The 22,735-nt window shown below is 36.5% G+C and overlaps 1 protein-coding gene across 1 annotated transcript in view; it reads right to left on the bottom strand.

Moving 5' to 3' along the window:
- si:ch1073-15f19.2 (basal cell adhesion molecule) overlaps positions 1–22,735 on the bottom strand; it is a 74,332-nt gene that overhangs the window by 48,234 nt on the left and 3,363 nt on the right. Inside the window, exons 2-4 of the mRNA XM_039744944.1 lie at positions 6,470–6,814; positions 1,801–1,922; positions 1,361–1,574 (exon numbers count right to left, since the gene is read on the bottom strand). Of these exons, the coding sequence (XP_039600878.1) occupies positions 1,361–1,574; positions 1,801–1,922; positions 6,470–6,814 (681 nt within the window). The remainder of the gene's footprint in view (positions 1–1,360; positions 1,575–1,800; positions 1,923–6,469; positions 6,815–22,735) is intronic.

Here is a 22,735-nt window from a genome sequence, read left to right as displayed (position 1 = left end):
ACTTCTTATTTTAGTAATACACTTCCAGGTCATTTCCATATTAATGGGACTTCAGAGTTCTCTGTTTTCTGTACTTCTTCATACTACACCATCTTTGACATCAAGGTCAAAGTAAAGATCAAGGTCAGGTACATCAACAGCCAGCACTTCAACTACTTGTGTGTCCATTCCATCAGATTAAAACTTAAAACATATAAAACAAATGTCAGTTTTACCACCTTTTACTGCGAAAAAGCATCACATCTGTTTGGACTCTGTTTATACCACTTAGCTCATTTTGGTTTATTCATTTCAGATTGTCACAATTAGCTCAGTGATTTTTTCCTTAAATATTCTTCAAGGATCTGGAATTCATCATCATCTAATAACATCTTTCAATGATGTTGTTCACTATTTCATGTTTCTCATTGCAATTTATTATAAATTACCAATTTTTTTTTTATTTTTGTATACTGTATATTACTTTTCTGCAATGTAAAAGCACCTTCTTTTTTATAAAACAAAAATACATAAATATGTTTCTATGTATATTCACTGTATGACTAATGGAATTATATATTTTTCTGTTTATATATTGTTTATATATTCTGCACTGAATGATTAATTTATGCTTTACATTTTCCATTTGTTCAGTATATTGAATAGTGTTAACTTTCCTGATTTTTGTATATTATGGATTGACTATCAGATTAATCAGATCATATAAGAGTAATTTGCATTTTGCTTAAATTTCATGGTGGTTTTGATCCGCTTTAAATTATCCATTTGCAAACCTACGTATCTGGATAAGGAAATCTCATCATATCCCAGCAAACATCTGTAAAAAAGCAAGGACTGTCCTTGGACAGTGTGCCAGAACATCACGGGATGAACACACACACACACACAAACACATACACTCATCAGAAGCCATTAAATGCTTAAACAACAAAAAGCCATAAGCTTAGCTGAGCTTGGAGACCACTGATTATAATCATTTCAATCAAAGACATGCTACAATAACAATCAAAGTCTGATTTGAAAACCAGGGATAGCGTTATTTAGAGTATGTTGCCTTACAGCATTTTATAGTACTGAATAAACACAAGTTAAATGATCTATCCATTACTTCTCTGAATGCACACTATTTTATAAAAATAGAATCAGGCACAACCATGCATAAGACATGGTTGAAAGTCTGTACATTGTAGGGTATACTCATATTCATTCACACAACACTAAATTAAGTCATAAATTAATCTTGCAAAATATAATACATAAAACAATTTCATCCACATAAAAAACAGTTCACATGAGTCAGTGATAAAATGTGATACACTGCACAATGATGGCAAACTGCAATACACACAGAAGGACTTACCAAACACTTTAATGGTAAAATGTCTGCTTATTTGACTTCCAGGTAACCCTATCTTGCAAACATATTCTCTTTCTTCATCTGTGAATTTTAATGAAGTAATAGAAAGAGATAAGTTGCTGTGGAACTGAAACTGATTTCCATAAAGCAGAGAATTATTCTCTGCAGTTCTGGGCCATTTAGCTGAAATGATAGATTCTTCAGTTTCATTATGTTTCTAAAATTGCAAACAGATAAAAGGAAAAGTTCAGTACACACAAAGCATAGTGCACATTTACAAACTGTGTGTAAACATTTTAACACCTTGCTATCAGATGTTCAGTTTGAAATCAAATAGACAATATCATCCAAAAATAGCCACAATTTAGCTGAGTTTTGATTTGATTCACTCTTTATTTTTCTGTTTTTGTATTTTTTTTGCTAAATTACATATTAAAACATACCACTGTCCATTCAAATGTGAAATGACTTTCTGTTACATAAGGTATGTCCTCCAGGCATTGCAGTAGCAGTGATTTGTTAACCTGTCCTTTGACAGTCTGTGAAATTTTTTCTTGTTGAATATCTAGAGAGAAATACAAATAATTGGTAAAATTGTTCAACAATAAAATATATTCTCCAACCACTGCCTAAAATTAAACGTTGTGAGATTGAACAAAGTTATAAGGTTTCAGTTTGCATAAATAGATTATTAGTTATATCAAAAAATTGTATAACAGCAAAACACATAAATCAAATACAACAGCTCTTTTAAGGATTGTAAAACCATTGACTGGTATTTGTTGCAAATATTCTATACAACAATGTACTATCTGAGTTAAAATTAGGAAAAATTAAGTTAACTTGCTGAAGAACAATTTAGAAGTGTTTTAGGATATGGCTGGTATCTATCAGTGTTCCCCTGAATAGGCTGTTCAGACTGAACCACTGTTAATCTTTTAGATGTTTCTTTGTCTTTGACTAATTACTTAAATATTTATATATCTCTGCTCTGTAGGTGAATAGGAAAGGAGTTATCTGATTTTATCATTATGGGGTTTACTGATATTGGATTAACACATTGTGAAGAAATGTTAAAATTAATAAAATTCTTAAAAAGCATAACACATTTCAATTTAAGACTTAAAATTGACATCATTTTTACTGTATTAAAGGACAGTTTAGATAAAGTCATTCTACCCTGCCTATGCAGTACATGTCCTTGTTGTAGCTCCAGAATTTGACAGCTGTTGGGCCTCATGCATAGCGCCGTGCACGTAGAATTCACACTATAACATGACATGCACGAACAAAAGAGGAAATGTGCGTAAGCACAAAAAAAAGAAGAATACCTAGAAGGGGCAAGGAAAAACATACTATTTGTTGGTTTAAACAGTGGCATAAACAACAAAAGGAAGTTGATCGAGTGACATATCAAAGTCGCTGTGAAAAAGCGAGTCGTAGCCCACCATTTGAGAGTCATATGGAAGCTTATTAGGGTACAGAGAAAAGAAAAAAAAATAGACACACAGGGGGAGAAAAAGCTTGAAATGTCAACTTTAATTTCAGAATTTCCACTTTAATCACGCAGTTTATTTTGTCATTAAAGTAGAACATCATAAACCTCATCTTAAAGTCATTTAATTTACTAGTTTCTCAAATACCATCATAACTAAAGTAGCACATTAAATACTTTGTATTGCATGTGTTCTTCTATGTGCTCTCTGACAGGACACAGAATCCATTACATTCATGATATTACAGCTCTCTGAATAATTTAAATACTGTAATGTATACTTGATATCATTTTCATGATGATAGGAATTAAAGGATGTTCTTAAACATGGGGACATGATGACACAGTGATAGTGACAAGCTGGAGCCCAATCCAGAAATTGTTCCTGCCTCCCACAAGATGCTTGCTGCTCTGTGCATGACCTTCGATGAAATAATTTATTGCAGCAATATTGTCTCTTTCAAACGTACTAACCCCCAATTCTTGTCCTTCCTTTTCCTTCTCCAAGTACCCAATCGCCACACAATCAGCTCTGTAATAGATGTCAAGCCATGTGTAAGCTTAGAATGCCGATTCTTCAAAACTTTTAAGGAACATTGAAATATCTTCATAGTACATGTTTAATCATTCTATTCATCTATCCATCCAGTGTTGCACCAGCCAAAGCAAGAATACAGCGTGAGGCAGGAACAATCCCTAAATGGGGCGCCAGCTCGTCACTAGCGCTGCAACACCGTGTCCTCACATGTTTAATTATTAGCGATATAGATTATTTAAATGATGTTAACATTTTATTTGTATAATGTAATGAACATAATTTGCTGCATTTCCTTTTAAAAATTATATCATCATCATATGTAAATACACACTTTATAAAGTGGCTCAGGTTATGCAATATTATAACTGTAGTGCAAGTTTACAGTGAGGTGATTGTACTTCTAAGCATAAACAGTTCTACTAGGACCACTTGATGGACTGATTGAGTGCATTTAGAGTTCTTGGGATGAAACTGTTTCTGAACTGTGAGGTACCTATAGGAAAGTCTGTGAAGTGTTTGTCATATGAGAGCAGTTCAATAGACAGCATGGCTGAGGCAGTGTGTGCTAGATGCTGCATACCGATAATTCTCTTTCTGATCAGCTTATGTAGAGCTAAGATTCCACACTCAGATACAGTGTTATAAATACTCTGAGTGGTGCACTAAGAATAACAACGCTAAAGCAGCTATGGTATTTGGAATAGTTTGGCCATTCCATGGACCATTATATTGTTACAGGTTAATTACAATCAGATGCCTTAAACTAATAAACAATATGCGGCTAATTTCAGTGTATTTGATAAAGCCATGTCAGGGATGTGAATCAAAAAAAGAAAGGGAAATCACACTGGAACAATAGCACTGCTTTGACGCTGTGAGCTACCAGGTTGCAAAATCGAGCAGAGAACTTGCATACGCCAGGAATTGAGCTAGCGTGAAAATATGTGTGGCTTTATGCCAAGTTTAGTTTTTATACATCACGATGTGAGCATGGAAATGGGTAAACGCAACATTTTTGTATGTACGCACCATTTATACATAAGGCCCCTGGCCTTTCTCTGACATTGGGACTACTCAAACTATTGTGAAGTCGAAATATTTTTATGGTCTTATTAGGTGATCATACACTGAAAAAGCTTAAATCCTTCAGTCCTTTTTTTTTGTATTTTTAAAATCATCCACCCCAGACAGTAGGCTTATTGGAGTGTGTTTTTGTTAAAACTAACAAGCAAAAAATTGTATGGAGTCAAGTGGCTCAGATGCCATCCGGCTGCTTATTCTCCCAACTTGTTTTCTCCAGGAATTGGTTTTAGGCAACCGGATCCTATACAAGAAGGATTAAATATAAGGTAGGAAACCACACTGGGCAGTTTATCAGTCCATCACAGAGAAAGCACATATAAATACACACACACCCACATCAGGCACAGTATAGTAATAATACAGTATATGATGAAGAAATCCACACAAACACTAATATAAACTAAGGCTACATAGATAACATGTTTTTGTTGTTTTACAATCTACAAAAATGGCTATTTTTTAACAGGAAGATTTTAATCAGTGCATATTCTTTTTGGTGTCTTGTTACAATACATTAAAATTAGTCGATTATGATGTGTGGTTTTCTTGTGTGTTCTGCTACTTGAGGTATTAAGAGAGTAGTCAAATTGACCCTTCTTAATTGTATACCATTTGCTTCACTACCAATATTCATCAAGTTACTGAACTGATATTAATGCTGCAATTTTAATTTACATCATTTTATAAGCTTATTTTCAAATGAAAATAACTCTACTTGGCAAAAATTGCCTTCCCCCTTATAATCAAACATTTTCGTGTTTACATTTAGCACTTGAAACGCTATTGTTTGAAGGATGTTCTGTTGTCTGCGGTGGGCTAGCGCCCTGCCCGGGGATTTGTTCCTGCCTTGGGCCCTGTGTTGGCTGGGATTGGCTCTAGCAGACTCACGTGACCCTGAGTTAAGATATAGCGGGTTGGATAATGGATGGATGGATGGATGTTCTGTTGTGTAACACTGACAGAATTGAAATTATTTTGGTCCAAGTGGTATGAAATGAAGCATTAAAATTATATGGAAAACTTGACTTTAAATTGTCCTAAAATTAAAAACTGCAATATACAATATTTGTGTGATAAAAATAAAATAAAAATAAAATATGCAATTGCTTAAAATAACTCCATAATACATAGTTGTTTTGGGCATGCACAACTTTACATGGATATTTGTAGAGATTTGCCATTTCACTTGACATTTCACTTGGGCAGCAATTGGGGAGGCTCCGCAGCTTCAAACTGTGCTGGACAGTGCATATAGACACCCGATGACATGTAACAGACCACAAATGTCGGGCTAGGGTCTGTGATGTGGCTGCACCATTCCCATGCACACAAACTGTTTGTTTTTTCATTTATTTGTGGTCCAGGGAGTTCCAGACCACTCACTTAAGTGGACCTGACCCTCCTCTACCCACTATGCTTTTGTCATTGTGGTCACAATCCATCAGAACTGCCAATGTCAAGAAAGGGTAATCTGCCTTCCGGCACTTCCCCAATTCTCCCTTTATAAAAGTCCATGACCCTAATGTCCTGTATAGCTACCGTCCTCTTTTCCAGGGTGTGTTTTGTCCATATGGGTACACTAGCTGTCTCATTTGCAGGCACCTTTTCTACACACTACTGAAAAGTCCAGGGGGTGTAACTTGCACACATCATTTGCATATGTGCAATGCTTGTAATCAATTTCACGCTTTTACCATTACCCGCACATTCTGGATGTTTATAACCAATGTGGCACATGTTTTCCAGTGTTTCAATTTTAATGGCCAGCAGCATATTTGTCAAAATTAATTTTCGGAAAAAAGTATTTAATATGGCGTAGAATCTGACGGTGACACCATATAAACTTGTTTAAAACTACTGTAAATTAATAAAATACAAATATCATAAAAGACAATTGTATTTCACTAGTAAAGAATATATTACATGTATAGGATAAACAGGACAATTGTTTTAAAAAATAGTTAATTGCTATAAATAACTAGTAGGAAATACTTACCCACTACTGTCAGTCTAATGATTCCATGAAATGATCCTGTGGGGTATGTAACAAATATACAGGAATACTGATCACTGTCAGAAGTGTCCACCATGTTCAAAAATAGTTCTGTGGCATGCATTGTTTCATTAACGTTTTTGTAGAACACCTGAGATTCATTTCTGTAATGCAATTTTCCCAGTGTTGGATTATACACAGCCACTTTTTTATTTTCTTTATTAGAACTCTTCCATTCAACCTGAACAATGAATGCACTTGCATCTGCTACCAAGGTGCAGCCAAGAGAGATATTTTGTCCAGGAACTGTAACAACTTCCTTATCATTTTCAATGATTTGATAAATACCTTTGAAAGAAGTGAAAAAAATACAGTTAGTGACAACAATGATGCAGTAACTTGTTAATTTTGTGGTAATGTACTATAAATTGTAGGATATAAAGAATCTGAATGAAAACAATAAACTTACTTATCACTTCAGAAAATTGCCACTTTGCAGAAAAGATGAAAATGTATGTATTTAAAAATGTAAATACATGAAGTCCCTCTGTAGAATTTTGACTTTGAAGCTAAAAAAAACAACAAAACTGCAATATACAGTGAATTCTGTTTTTTACAGTTGCAGACACTATAATGCTGCGATTATGTAATTTTTATCTAGTGGTATATAAATAAAAGTATGCATTTACTGTATCTTTTAACAAAAGCAGTGTCCTGGAATGCCATATTTTCTATTTTTTAAATAACAAATGATGTGGCCTGCAGGGGATGCTCCAGCTCTCCAAACCCAACACAAACAGATACAGACAGAAGTCCAGCACAACACACAGCTTTTACTTTGCTGTGGGAAATGCTTCCCAAATTGTTTCCCACAAACAAGCACAGTACAAAGCACAGTGCAACACAAACAGCACACAGCAATGTCTTTTTTTCTTCTTCTTTCTTTGGCTTTGTCTCTCTCTCTCTCTTTCCGCCTTCACCTCTGCCAGCAAGCTCTGTCTTCTCCCTCCTGACTCTTGACCACAGAGGAGTGGCAGCTGGCTCCTTTTATGCTGCACCTATGAGTACTTCTGGTGGTCCATTTGCATGGTCCAGAAGCACTTCCAGGTGAGGTGGAAGCCCGACAAATTAGGGCTCCACAATCCCTTCAGTACCCCCTGGGGGCACCCATGGAGCCGAACAGGGCTACATTGAAAAACTCCATGTCCCATGGTGCCCTGTGGGAATCTGAGCCACAGCTGCAACCTAGAGGGACTACCATTTAGTGATCATGGGAAGATAGTAACCTGTGCACACTCTTTCCCCCGGTCCTTCCACTACATGGGCGTCATGGCCAGGTAAGGGAGCTGGCTATCCACCACAATGCTTATATTTAATTATATTTTTTGCTCAAATAAACAAGATGAGCATAATTGACAGAACATTTAAGGGGGCAATTAACATCAAAGCATCTTCTCTTCCTGTTTTGTACCAGTAATATATCGCCTTAATACACCTGTTTTGATGGGTTGACTCAGGCCGTGTTGATTTTTCTATCATTTGGGAAGAGAGATGTGTAAAAAGATAAGAAACTTTGAACAAATTCATCCATCAGAAGAACAGCCAGCTTATCATAGGTTTGTAATACATAGGTTTGTAATACCACGTCACAGAGCCCCATATCACATGTCATGGAGCCCCATATGGGAATTTTAACATAAATACGGCTTGTCCAAGGGTCCAAAAGAGTGAAGGTGACGTCAGAAGAGATAGTTCAAGACATGAGAGACCATTTCATTTGAAAGCAACTTATGAATAACACAGATAGCTAAATCAAAAGCTGTCTAGGACAACATCCAATTCTTGACTTTTTCTGTAAGCATTTCTAAAGATTATATCCAGACTCTATCAATCTTATTTTCTATCATATCTTGTTCTATTTGGTATTCATTAATAAATACCACTTTGCTTTTACATTTTCTATACTTTGTTCTTGTTTTTAGTGTGACTGAAATAATGAAATGAAAATTAAGACAACTGTGTGAGGAGTTTGTGTACATTTAGGTATTACCATTGTCTAAAATAGGATATCTATGTATGACTGTGACAAGGTTCTAAGTAGAATATTGCAGGGTGACTAACAATTAGGCTTTCATCAGAGACTTTGTCTATATGATCCCTATGAGTATATGTGTCTGTATGTGTATTAATCGTAACAAATGTATTTATACATCCTTGTAACAGACGTGGCAAGTCCCACAGAACCCATGATAATACAAGCAGTCCTAGGGACTTTGTGCCTAAGTTCGGTAATGCAAACAGAAAATATAGGGAAAAGCTTTTGCATGCACAGTTTGAGTGTCTGTTTATGATTTTTGTCAGTCAGTATTCACATGTAACTGTATTGGACAGCAAGGTGTTGCAGAATTTAGTTTGTCCTTTTAATTTTTTACTTAGCTGGGTTTGATTTTTTACATATTCAGATGTATTTTCACTGGTTAATTTGGTACCCTTCCACATATTGAAGATGTGTTTGCTGTTCTATTTTAACTCTATTTTTCCAGTGCAAGCAAATGTTTTGATGGGTTCCAGTTCAACTTCATGCAAGAAATAGTTACAACTGCTGTATATGATATGAGTGTATTCAAAATGTGAGTGTAATCAAAATGTGGGCAGTACTTGTGTTGAGTGTTACTGTTATCCCATTCACATCCACATTTGGCTAATCGCTATTTTGCAATGGATATACAGTATGTTGTAAGGCATTTTAATGATAATGTTGTTAATGGATGATTTCCTACATAAATTTTATACATTTACAAATGACTGCATTGAGTTCTATATTACAAATGACTGCATTATGTTGTGGACTTTATGACTGGTGGGACAGGAAGCATGTTTCACTGTCACAGAGCCTTTTCATAGCAGAGGAAATTTATACAGTATAGTTCACAAAAAATAAAAAAATGGCAAAAAACAGGAGCATTTTGGTGCACTATGTAGAAAAGGAAGGTGAAAGGTGCAATTTGAATGAATATATATAGTATGTAATAAGGATATTTTAGATTGATTTTTTTTATTATTATTTATTTCCATTTTCACCTGACATATCTTTTTGAGGTTAGTTTCAGTTTAATTTTTGCCTTATACAACATGATCATTCGGGAGTTGTCTCTATCACAAATTAAATGAGCATCCAGTGACTCCTTTCACAACTAGAATTCCGCTGCTTTCACAGTTAAATCTTTTTATGTGTAGAGGCTTATGACACAGTTACTCCTTAAAGTGAGTATGGTGGTGTGATTGCTTGGTGCTGCTATAGTTTCTGGTGGTGTGGTATGCCATGGGGCATTGGACGGAGATTATTAAAAGATGCAAATCTAATGAAACTCTGCTTGTTTGGTTAGGCTTGTATAGAAATTCCTCCTTAAACTGTCCTTTGTATACTTTGTTCTGTAATTCTACCATTACTAATTATTGCCAGTTAACCAGTAATCCAGTGGTTCATCACTTTCTCAAAATATGGATACACTGTAAGGTTTAGATATTACCGTCAATTTGCTCATGTGCGCGATAGTAAAATATTGCAGCCATCCTATACAGATCTTAACAAACACTTCACTGTGTCCTAACACTTAAAAGATTTAGTAAAGTATTTATTCATCTCTGCAATGTGACCTTCTAACACAACTTCACTTTATGAAGTAGCCTGAGGCGGCTTAACTGAGACACATTTCTCTTGATATTATATATTTAGTACTAGACCTGTGAATCCTTCATACAGTTGATTCCTGTTAATCGGACCACATCGGGACGCGATCATTTTGGTCCTAATAACCGGCTGGTCCGATTACACAAACATGCCCTATACATATGCAACCAAGACGGGATGTGCTATAAGCAACATATTACAATGTCATTATGACTTTTTTATTGTGTGCACACGTGTATGGCGAATGTACAAAGAAGAACTACGTACATGTACGGTTGCTTACAACTTTGTTTATTGAAAAAGAAATCTACAAATTTTTCGAAACGATCTACACGACACTCAGCATGCAAAGCACAATAAAAAAAGGTTACATTACCAAATTCCAGTCAACGTCTGAAGAACTTGTCTAGTGTGATCTGACGCATTGTTGACGCACTGCACTTGTTTACGCTCGACTTCATGTCGCCGGCTACTGGGCAGTCCGTTTTAGGAAAGAAAGGGCAGGCATGTTCACCCCCACTGGTTTGCACTTGGTACAAATTTTCCGACTTCCTCACCTTTGATAAAAGCATAAATTCTCCTGGGGAGCCCAGGGATCCTCCCGATGTCGCTGACCCGCTTTACATCCACTTTCCACGGGCGACTTGTGGCTTCTTTTTCTTATTCTCTGTCACGTTCTTTGGTCCGATTAAACAGAATTTGGGTCCAAATAAGCGAGCAATATTAGGCTTATGTAATATGATCTGTTTCAGTTCTTCAGGATTCGGTCCGAATAAGCGGCTGGTCCGATTTACCGGTGGTCCAATTAACTGGAATAGACTGTATTAAAGAGTAATTTTACCATCATCCCAATTTGCCGCACTGCACAAAGATGAATAACCTGTCTAGTGAAGTTTTGTAAGTGTTATGAAAACCTAAAGAAACCTTGTTAAGCTCTTGTTACATAAGGATAAATGACTAATAGATGCATTTTGGAGTATCTAAACTAAGTGTACCATAATATTGTATGATAAAAATTAGCTGTCACCAAGATGTCCTTTTCATTAATACGTGTAAAGAATGTCATAATTCACATGAAAATTGTAAACTAAACATGCAATTACCATTGATGAAATTCACAAATATACATACATTTACACTGAGTGGGAAGATTCTTTAACTGCACCCCATGATTCAGTAGAAAAATAGTGGCTCATTTTATTTAAAATTTGAAAATTAATTTTTTTTAGAATTTGGCAAGTATTTACCATTGTTGTTGAAAACTGGGCATCTGTTAACCTTATTGTATCTCAGAATATATAAGGGACTACTTAATATTGGGTTAAAATTATATAACTTTCAGGTTTACCAGTAGTAAGCATTTCAGATGCAAGTGAAAAATATTTTTTTTAGTATTTGTAAAATATTTTTAATACATCTAAGTGCCAAAAGATAAACAATACAATTAAAAACTTAAACCCTAAACTTAAAATAGAACCACCAGAGGGAGAATAAAGCCAAGGATGTTTAGCCAGCACAACAACATGCCTTGGCCAATATGGGTTTTGAGAATGCAAACCATGTTAATGTTTTATTGGTGAGGCATGGGTGGGCTGTGGTCTAACATGACTCCTGCCTGTTAGATGGTCGCACTTTGCCTCTGACTTTATTACCTTTTAAGGCAAGCAACCCAGAAGCTGCCTGACCCATCAAGTACTTTATAAACTTTAGGGATGCAGGTACATTACTAACTGCTATGGGCAGCCTGGAGTCACTTTGATCAAAGTTGGGCTCTCCTGGAGGGTAACTGAATCTGCTTCATGCCAGAAGATTCATTAATTGAAAGTCTGTTAAGAGAATTTGTATGAAGGATCCATGGACAGCGAAAGAGAGAAGAGAAATAGAAAATTGTTTTTCAAGGCAGATAAAGGGTGAAACATCCTCCAGACAGACAGTTTGTTAGCCTATGCAATGATGTCTGGGAATGTTCTCCCTTTGTTAATCTCTCAATTTGGTCATACCATCACCCTTTGATATATGTGAATTTTACTGGAATGTTCACGTAAAAAGTAAAAAAATATCCTGTATCCTTGAATCTGTAGTTTGAGAATATGATTTTGAAGTTACTTGTCAATCCATTCTTGACACTAGTTGTTCAAAATAATTGAACATTGAATTGATCACAATTGCTGAAATGACCACTGTGAATTACAGCAGTTTCCTCTGAATTTGTACAGAGCAGAATTGTGTGAAAATAGAACATAATATGGTAAAGAAAGGACTTGCAGCAATACAATGTAGAGAGCAATGGAAAATCAATTCAGAAACCCTAGGGATAGAGAAACAAATGTTCTATGCATTTTTTCCTTAACCTTCTTTCCTCCATCTGCACACCTTATTATTTATGAAGTGCAATGACTTACTATGCAGAGAGATGTATAGTCGACAAACTTAATTACCATGTGTACTAAGGTAGTGACATTTGCAGACTTGCATTATTGAATAGAATTCAGAGTCCTGGTTAATGTTTGAAATGTTAAAACATGGTTTACTAATGTGTTATTGGTTTCTAAGAGACAGCTCAGGTCCCCTAGAAATTAATTAATGATACGAATGACTTCAAGAACAGTCTGGCAAGTTAAAAACTACTCCTTATGTATAAAATCATCTTGTGTTTGTGATATTCTTGATATCTAGCAGATACCTGTCATATTGTAACAGACATTTCACTCATTTTTCAACAGTCAACATGTATACATTTAATATAAGCAAATGCACAATAGTGGAGTGTTTCAAGTGAAGAGATCCTGGCCAATTTATACATATATATGATTTTTAAAAATGAAAAATTCTATAATAATGATATAAGCTAAAAAGGAAAACTATGATCCCAAAATAATGAGATAATAACTTAACTGACTCATTGAGTTTTTACTGGAACAAAACAATTAACTTAAGTTCATTTGTAAGTCAAACTGCAAAATTCAGTTCCAACAAGACCACACAATACCATTAGCTAAAACACAAAAATACGGTGGCCAAAATATCAAAGCTACTGTAATTAGGAAAGGGCCGAGCAATATAAAGGCCAAAATACTCAAAATACAATAGTGAGGTAAAAGCATAATTATACAAAAGGCCATGTAGTAAAGGTAAAGCAATACAAAACAACAAAATAAAAATGCAAAAGAACAATTCATTCTAATGGCTAAGAGATATGAAAAAGCCAAGAACTTCAAAAAACCCTAAACCATATCAGACTAGTTTGCACATCTGAGAAAGTTTACAACTAAAACAATTAATACTGGAAGAATTAAAGATATTAAAAAGAAAATTGCATTTAACTAATAAAATAAAGAAACCCAAACTAATCTTCAACTAAATAATCCAAATATTCTTTTGAGAAGAAAGGAAAAGAGGAGCTATAGACAAGAAACAAATCTCAAAACTAAACCTAGAGCTCAAGGCAAAAACGATGACACTTATAAAACAGAGGAGCAGTGGACAATTCTTATTTAAAAGGTGGCTTAAAAATCGTGCAAAATAGCTCATAGTAGCTGTCACACATTTGTGATTGGGAGACAATTTTGGGGCTTATCTGCTGATAATTCCACCCTCAGTGAAGGTTTTGCTTTGCCACACACTGCCTCTACTTCCAGTTTTGTTGACTGCCCCTTTCTCTGAAGCCATCTTAAATTGCATGACACCTAGATATATCTTTAGTCAAAGGGCCTGTGTCTGCCAAGACTTTACAACTCAGTGATAGCTGTTATTTTTCTGTCAAACCTTTGTTCATTTTTTCATCCAATTACAGTTTACCAAAAAGTGTCTCAACACTATATCATTGCATTTTACATGGCTCATAGTAGCAATGTACTTGAATGCTTTACTTATTCACTGTTAAAATTATAAGAAGCTTACTGAGCTCTGTAGAAATTCTGACGATCTTGTAGTGTTGATCTTTATGAGATATGAAAATGCACAAATAAAGTTTCTGGAGTTATCTGTGACCTAAAAGAATCTGAACTGCAATGTTGCTGCTGCCTTTTGAACAAAGATGACCCTGTCACCTGCCTTACTTGCTTCCTCATCTACTACACCGCAGACATTTGCTAGAGAGATCTACTCTCTCTACGCTACAGAGATATATTAATTAATTAAATAAAGCTAGGAAAATTGTCATACAATGAATGTAAAATGACACAGCATTTTGGAAATTCAATTGCTGTTTATATTAGTAGTTATCAGTGAGTGGAAAATCCTCAATTTTTAAACTTTAGGATGATTATGTAAAGTTTTAATTATTTTGCTCAAAGGAGCCAGGGTGAACTGAATTTACAGGCATTGTAAGCATCCTATCTTGTACATTCTTCCTGTATTGTACCAGTAATTTATGCCTCTGTTGCAATCGATTTCTTTTTCAATTAGTTATGACCCAGAAGTGGGAAACAAGTACAGATGCCACAAGACCTGTTTTAATTAATTTATAACCTGGTAATGGATGGATGCCGTTGGACTAGGAATTACAGATTTAGTGAACAGCTTGAGAAAGGAAGAAATATGGAGGTACTTAAAATAACAAATGTTTTGATCAGAGTCATTCATCATCTGGATAAGGTAGTCAATCAAATGTGTGCAATGTCACTTGTCCCAAAATCCTACGTGTGCATTTTAACATAACTATAGCTCTTCTGAGAGTCCAAAAAAGACAACGGCAGAAGGGAAATGATATCAGACATCAAGAGACTTGAGACCATCTGCTTTGGACATTGAAAAAAGTAACCTATGAATTACACCAATCACCAAATCAACAAATATGCAAGGACAACATCCACCCCTTGGCATTTCTGATTTTCAGCAACCTTATATCCAGACTTTCCTATCTATTTCATTTTGTATTCTATTTTCTTCTATTTGGTATTGTTATACATTAACAAATGCCATGTTGCTTTTAAATTTTCTATACTTTGTCTTTTATGTAGAGTGATTGAAGTAATAAGATGGCGCCAAGAGTGGTTAAAATTGCTATTTTCTTATTCACAGGTTTTATTACAGCTATTGTGGTCATTCCTCAACAAATAAAACAACCGTGGTAAATGTAATAAGACGTTGTTTGGTTGGTAAGGGACATATAATCAAAAGAGTGAGTCCCTATGTAGAGAATCCTATGCAGAATATCACTCAGAGATTGGCAAATGGCACCACTCGATATTTTGTCTGGATAGGATTTCTATGTGTATGTATGTTTGTGTTAATCTTCAAAGAAGGAAGTAGATGAACCCAGTAAACGTTCCTGGTGTGTCTCACAAACCTGATGCTTCCACTTTGATTTATTTGGCTCCTGGTAGTTCTTTTCCAAGGTTGTCATTGTAAAACTTCCTTAATCACATGTTTTGCTTTATATTAAATGTGAAAGTGAACTGGATGTGACATAGAGTAATCAGAGAATTATGAAAGTCACTACTGACATGTTTCAATTTTTTACACTATTGTAACTGAGCTGCAGTTTTTCAGCCACTCATTGTGATAAGTGTTAGAACATTAGTTTATTAATTCATCTTAAACAACACAATACATGAGGAGTTATGGTGATTTATAGCTCACCATAACTCACTGGTTATTAATGTAGTTAAGGAACTGTGTTAAGATCAATATTTGTGAAGAATGTGAGTGGCTTACACATGTCTTACACTTCTCACATCTCAAAGGCATACATATTTGGTCATTCTGTGATTCTAAATTAGCTGTGTGTGTTTATGTCTCCAGTGCAGTGTTACACCATCTAGTGTTGGTTCATGCCTGATGAATTAAGCTGTGGATGCCTATGGCCTTATAGTTAGTTGGATGGATGAAAATGTGTGTGTATTTAGTAGAATCTAGTGCACTCAGCAATTTGGCAGGATATTCAAATTGTTCAATCACTACTGTAAACTACAGTTGATTTAAAATTCTGCCACAAGGATTATAACTGTTACATAGAAGTGTGATCATATAACTCCACTTTTTTACTGTTCTCTTTCAGTTAAGTTTAGAAGAGTATTTTAAAGTGGTCCTTCTCACATTCTAAGTTCTGAAATGCCTTACCTTCATTTACAGAATGAATTAACACTACAAAGACAAAGAGTACACTGAATCACAAGACACTTACTTTCTTAAAATTACCAGGATAAATAAAAATGGGGCACAAAATTATTATCGTCAAAGACCTGTAGAAACCTCTGCCCGCTGATGTATATTTTTGAATATATGATATGTTTTTCATTTGTGACCTACAGAGGAATTTTCCACCTCTGCAACATTGAACACGTTATTCTTTCTGGCTTTGAAGCAGGATATTGGAGTGTATAGGAGACAGTGGCACCGATGGCACTATGACTGACACCCATTGTCTTATGATATTTAAAGATGAACCCAGGTAACACAGCTCAAATATTAGAGCTAGAGTTTGTTGTGACAGTGATGGTGATTGTTATCTCTATGACTGCTTGTGTGTTTGAAGTAAAATTATCATTAAAAGAGATGTTAAGAGGCTTTCTTTTATGTCTGAATATTTTGTGCTCAACACCTTGTGATGTGCATGTGAGGTGAGATGAAAGAGTGTTTTTTACAATGACCAGTGCCCACTACAAATATAATTAGAATTAAAAAAAAAATTTTGCATGTTTTTTGTTTTAGAGTTTATTTTTGTTTCTTGAATGATGACTCGTCCGACCATATCGCTTTTTCCATTACTGAGTAGACCACTGTCTATGTTCTTATCACCACTTTATCCACAATAATGATTTTTAAGGTGTGAAAATGGGTTTATACACAGCAAATCTTTAATTTTAGACTGGCATGTACATACAACTAAGAGTTGTGTGTTTTTATTTGGGTCCTGATTACAGTCAAGAAGTTTCCACTTCAATCCATAATTACTCTTAGCTGGTAAAGGTTTCCCCTCCAACCTTCATGCCAAAATTAACTTACTTACTTACTTTACATCGTAAAATATTGGCAAGTTGAGCCGTGTGTATTACTGAAGCTGTTGAAAAATGTGCCCCAGTAATTAGCTCTCTCTTAGAAACGGAGATCTTTCAGCACTGATATATAAAAAAATAAGTAACTGTCATGTGTTTTTATATGACCTCAAGGCTAATGGAATTTTAATTTTGATGAAAATCACATCTATGTAGGATCACCTTCTTTCTATATTATTTATATCCCTTATTATAGTTTGCTATGTCCATCCATCTATCCATTATCCAACCCGCTATATTCTAACTACAGGGCCAACGGCAGGAAACAAACCCCAGCCCACCGCAGGGCGCGCACACACACACACCAGGGACAATTTAGGATCACCAATGCACCTAACTTGCATGTGTTTGGACTGTGGGAGGAAACCGGAGTACCTGGAGGAAACCCACGCAGACACAGGGAGAACATGCAAACTCCACGCAGAGAGGACCTGGGAAGCGAACCTGGGTCTCCTAACTGCGAGACAGCAGCACTACCCACTGTGCCACCCTGTTTGCTGTCTCCCCATGCAAAAAAAAAAAAAAACTGACAGTGCAGGGATAGCTACTTGGAGTGGGGATTGAGAATTGTATATGCTTCAGAATTTGTTCTATGTTTTCTAGAAGGGCTTAGAAATGCACAAGACATTATACAGCCCAGAAGGACCACCAGAAGTCTGAAGGATGATGAGTAAAAGAGATATATGCCCTCTGGTCATATGGTCCTAAAAGAGTGTAAAAGGTGATGAGAAAGTAATAATGGCAGTTCATCTGTGGTTACCAAGCAGACCCAAAGTCACTGTATCAGGCTACTCCAGACACATCCAACAGGAGATCCCCAGTTTTTTAACTAGTTTAGGACATTATTCTCTTAAAAGTGTGGTACAGTAAGTAAGTCTTTGGAACACTGAAGTTGCAGGTTTAAATGTGCAGATACTACATAATCTTCAGCAAGTTACCTCTCCTGCCTGTGCTCCAATTGGAAAAACAAAAGAAATTAACATAATTGTATCTCAAGTTTTGGATAAAACTGTTAGCCTGTAAGAAAACAAAATTATAAATGTGTCTTTTCAGTCTAATTTTTTTTTTTTTTTTGGTAACTATTACAAAAGAATTTTATCAAATATAAAATATTCAGGATCTCTGGAATGAAAATAACTCTTATTGGTTTTATCTCTGGGTTTATTGTGGAGTTCCTTATTTATTTTGACAATATCTGGTGTGGCGGGCGGCTGGATTCCACGCCCCTTCTACTTATGTTCCGGGGGAGCAGCCAGGGGCTCCTCAGTACATCCCCCGGAATGCTTGGTGGCAGCCCTCTTGGGTTACATCGGGGCCACAGGTGTTGGACTTCAGGACTCAGATCTTTTGGGCTCCATGGCCACCACCCGGAGGAGCTGCATGGCTTAACGAGCCTCTGTGGGCTGCAATGCAGCCACACCCGGAAGTGCAGCCTAATTAGGCTAATTACCACCTGGAGCATTTCCGGGAGGGCTACAAAAAGAGCCAGCAACGACTACTTAGAAACCAGAATCGGGAGGACGAGGACGAGGTTGCCTGGGAGGAGGAGTGGTGGTACAAGGAGAGGTGCAGAGGTCTGTTAAGTGATTTTTAGGACTTTGTTGGGCCTGTGGGACACAGGGAAGGTGTGTCCCATGGATGAAGAGTGTAAATAAAACCCATGTGTTTAAGACATTGGTGTCGTAACTGTCTGTGGCCGGGCTATACACTGGCATATTTGTTTTTTTTTTTGGAAAATTCAACAGAGATGTTTTGGTTTTGTAGATTCTACTGCTATATAAAAGCAAAAAAGGCTAGTATATAAATGTTGAAATCTACTATTACAAAATATATGTAAAGTGCTAGAGCTAATTATAGCTACAAAACCAAGAACCGAAATAAAGCCAGTAAAAGAAGCTTCTCTAAGAGTAAGTAGAACAGCAGGTTTCTCATGAAATTAAAAAAAACCCTAACTTATGCTGACTCCAGCAAGTTTAGAAACATCCGGTAAGCTGCTCCAGAAATATTGTTATATAAACACAGACATCAAGAAAAGAATAAAAACTCCCAGCACAATCACTTACTTCTGAAAAAAACAAGAAAAAACAATTGAATAAAGATGGCCATGAATTTCAGGATACTAAATACTTTGACAGGGTCTCTACAAGTCTCACAGTCAGCCCATTACAGCCATACTATACAGTATATGAAGTACTCTATACGGTGACTGAAATATTCAGATAAAACAAAAACAAAACTGACAAGCTATATATAAGATAAACTATTTTTTTATAATACCTGACAACATTCTAGGCAGTAGTTCTTAAACAGTGGTATGTATACACATACACAATTTCAGGAGTGGCAAATACAAGCAAAGGCAGAGAGAAAGAAACTGTCGCCATTATAGTTAGACCTCCAGTAGCATAAAATCCAGTTGCATTTCCTACTCAAAAAAGCTTTATTATCAATATATTTGTTTGATTATGGAATTATTTTCTATATAAAAAATCCCCAATTCATGCTTGCTTTGAAAGTGTGATGATGTGAGTATCAGCCATCACTTGCAGTTCTTTTAACTTGTAGGGCTGTGCATTTGCAAGAGGGATTTGAAATGATGGCCAGATTAAAGTATCTTTTAATAAAGCACCATACATTGCCCCAAAAAATGAACTGGGGCTTTGCAGTCATCCTTTGATTGTAATGAACATGGCTAGAGTTGTGCATTTAACCAACCACCCATTCTATAATCAACTTATTCAGTTCATGATCATTGGGGGTTTGTGACTATCTTGGCTGCTCAAGGTGACACGTCACCCTCGCTCAAGTCCATTTTTTTTTGTTCTTTATTTCGTCTTATACAATTTCTTGTATTAGGAATTTGTTAGTTTTCGCATACCCCTTGGGGTCAGAGTGCAGGGTCAGCCATTGTACAGCATCCCTGGAGCAATTACAGGTTAAGGGTCTTGGTCAAGGGCCCAGCAGAGTAGGATATCTTCTGGCAGTGACAGGGATTCGAACCGGCAACCATTCTGGATACCAGCACAGATCCTTAGCCTCAGAGGCACTACTTTGCCCCATTTACCATTTACAATGATAACAAAATGAGCTGCTCAATGTTTCATCCTTAAATAGAGAAAACTGTAGTTAATTGCTGAAATCAAATTGCCTTTTCTTGTAATTTTGAAATCAAACTAATGTATGTTATGTAAATGCCACAGGGGTTGGATGGGCATTCCAACCAGAGAAGGGGATGGTTCCTTCCTCCGAGCAGACAGATGGGCATCCCAACCAAGAGAAAGGTAGGAGCCAGACCTGGAAGTGATAGGTCTAGACGGACAGCCCACCCGAAGATGTCGTTGGGAACTCTTTATTCCTCATAGCAACCCTCCATATTGGCACCCAATTTGGGAACCATCAGGAAATGCTGGGAAATGTAGTCTGACAACACAGCCCTGCTGGGGACCCAATTCATAGGACCCAATGGCAGTGGCCCTGGCACCGGAAATACTCCCGGGTCCTCAATAAAAGGGACCACACTCCCTTGTCCAGGCAAATCAGAGCCGGGAGGATGTGGAGCAACACTCAACTGGAGGAGGTGGTGAAAGAAGAGGTGATCATAGAGAAAGAAATTATACTTGTGCTTGTGCATTTTGTTACTTTGTGGAAATGTGTTAAATAAACACTGCTTTATTTGAACCTGGGACTCTGTAATCATGTTTGGGGGTTTGGGGCTCGCTGATGCCCCGGATTCCATTACAGTTACTATAACAACTAAAATGTGACAAATGTGAAGAAAGCACAAGCAACACAAATAGTAATAGTACTAAAGCAAATAGATCCAGTTATGAGTAATTATTTCTGTACAATTCAGTGCCAAATTCTAGATAAGTATATGAGCATAGGTAATAATAAAATGTAATCAGTTACGTGAGGCAGCTTCAAAATGACACAACAAAGGCTGTTTTACACAAATTATGAAATAATAATCTTAAACTGATGAGTTGGATTTAACATATTTTATTCAGAAATGTTGCCTTAAAGTTGCATTAAATCAAAAAAAAGAGGAAAGATTTGAAAAATGAAAGCATCAGGAGATTGTGAAATTTGACTAAATTTGACCCATCCATCAAATATTGCTCATCAGTTAAGTGTTCTTAATAAATAATTGATTACATTTATATAGCACCTTTCTCACTACTCAGAATGCTTTACATAGACAGTGGAGAGCTGCTTCAACAGGTCAGGTCAGGTTGGGGACCATGCACTGGTACAGCGCGTTGTTGCACCCACCACATCACGAAACAGCTCAGGATCCTGAATGGCAACCCCCCAGGCAGACACAGGGTCCAGTCCCACTATCCAGAAATTACCCTCTATATGCTGCAGCCAGGTGTTACATGGGCATCCCCTTGGCCTGGTCCAGCCAGTCAGATCCTCAACACTGAGGATCCTGTGCGGCGGATCACCCTCTGGGAATCGCGTAACATGGCTGTAGCGCCGTTACTGACACTCCCTCACAATGCTGGTAATGTGCCTCATTTTGGACTCCATGAGCATCCGCTCAATCGACACAAAGTCAAACCAGTAGTACCCAAGGATTCTCCATGAAGACACAGTACCAAAGGAGTCCAGTCTTCATCTTGGGTCACTAGATATCATCCATGTCTCGCAAACATATAGCAAAGCAGGAAGCACCAGGACTGTAAAGACTTAGACCTTTGTCCTTTTTCATAGATATCGGGAGCGCCACACACCCCTTTCCAGTGATCAATCAATCAATCAATCAACATTTATTTATAAAGCACATATTCATACAAAAAAATGTAGCTCAAAGTGCTTTACAAAATGAATAATAGAAAAATAGAAGACACAATAAAAAATAAGTCAACATTAATTAACATAGAATAAGAGTAAGGTCCGATGGCCAGGGTGGACAGAAAAAACAAAAAAAACTCCAAAGGCTGGAGAAAAAATTAAAACTGTAGGGGTTCCAGTGATGTGATGACCCCCTCCCCATCTCTCTCTCAATCCGTCTACTTAGCCAATTAGAGACTGGGGACGATTAAGGGGGGCAAAATAGACAAAGCCATGATGGGCAATTTAGGCAGGACATCATGAAGTACTACTCTTTCCAAAATTTACTCAGTGATCTTTTATGACCACAGAGAGACAGGACATTGGTTTTACATCTTATCCTTAAGAACAGCGCCATTATTATCACACAGTGTCCCTGTCACTGCTCTAGGGCATTGGGATCCACACAATGACTACAGAGATAGTGGCACTGCTGGCCTTACCAACTCCTGTTCCAGCAGCGATCCAAGCTTTCGCTAGTTGGTCTCCCATCCGAGTGTTGGCCAGGCACAGTACTAGTATCTCACAGTGCCAGTTAATATCCCAGCCATAAAGAGTTGCAATCTTGAAACAGCAAATATTACAACCTATCAAAGTGATTGTCTGACAAACCTAAAAAGTGTTCTGTTATAAAAGCATCTTTAAAGAGTAGGTGTAAATAAAAATATCCTAAATTATTTTGGTGTTCACTAATGCACGTGAAAATTACATAACATTTGATTTTTAAGTATTAGTTTTAAACAG

Source organism: Polypterus senegalus, chromosome 2 (assembly GCF_016835505.1).
Source record: "Polypterus senegalus isolate Bchr_013 chromosome 2, ASM1683550v1, whole genome shotgun sequence".
NCBI classification, from domain to species: Eukaryota; Metazoa; Chordata; class Cladistia; order Polypteriformes; family Polypteridae; genus Polypterus; species Polypterus senegalus.
This window is presented reverse-complemented; position numbering and strand designations above follow the sequence as displayed.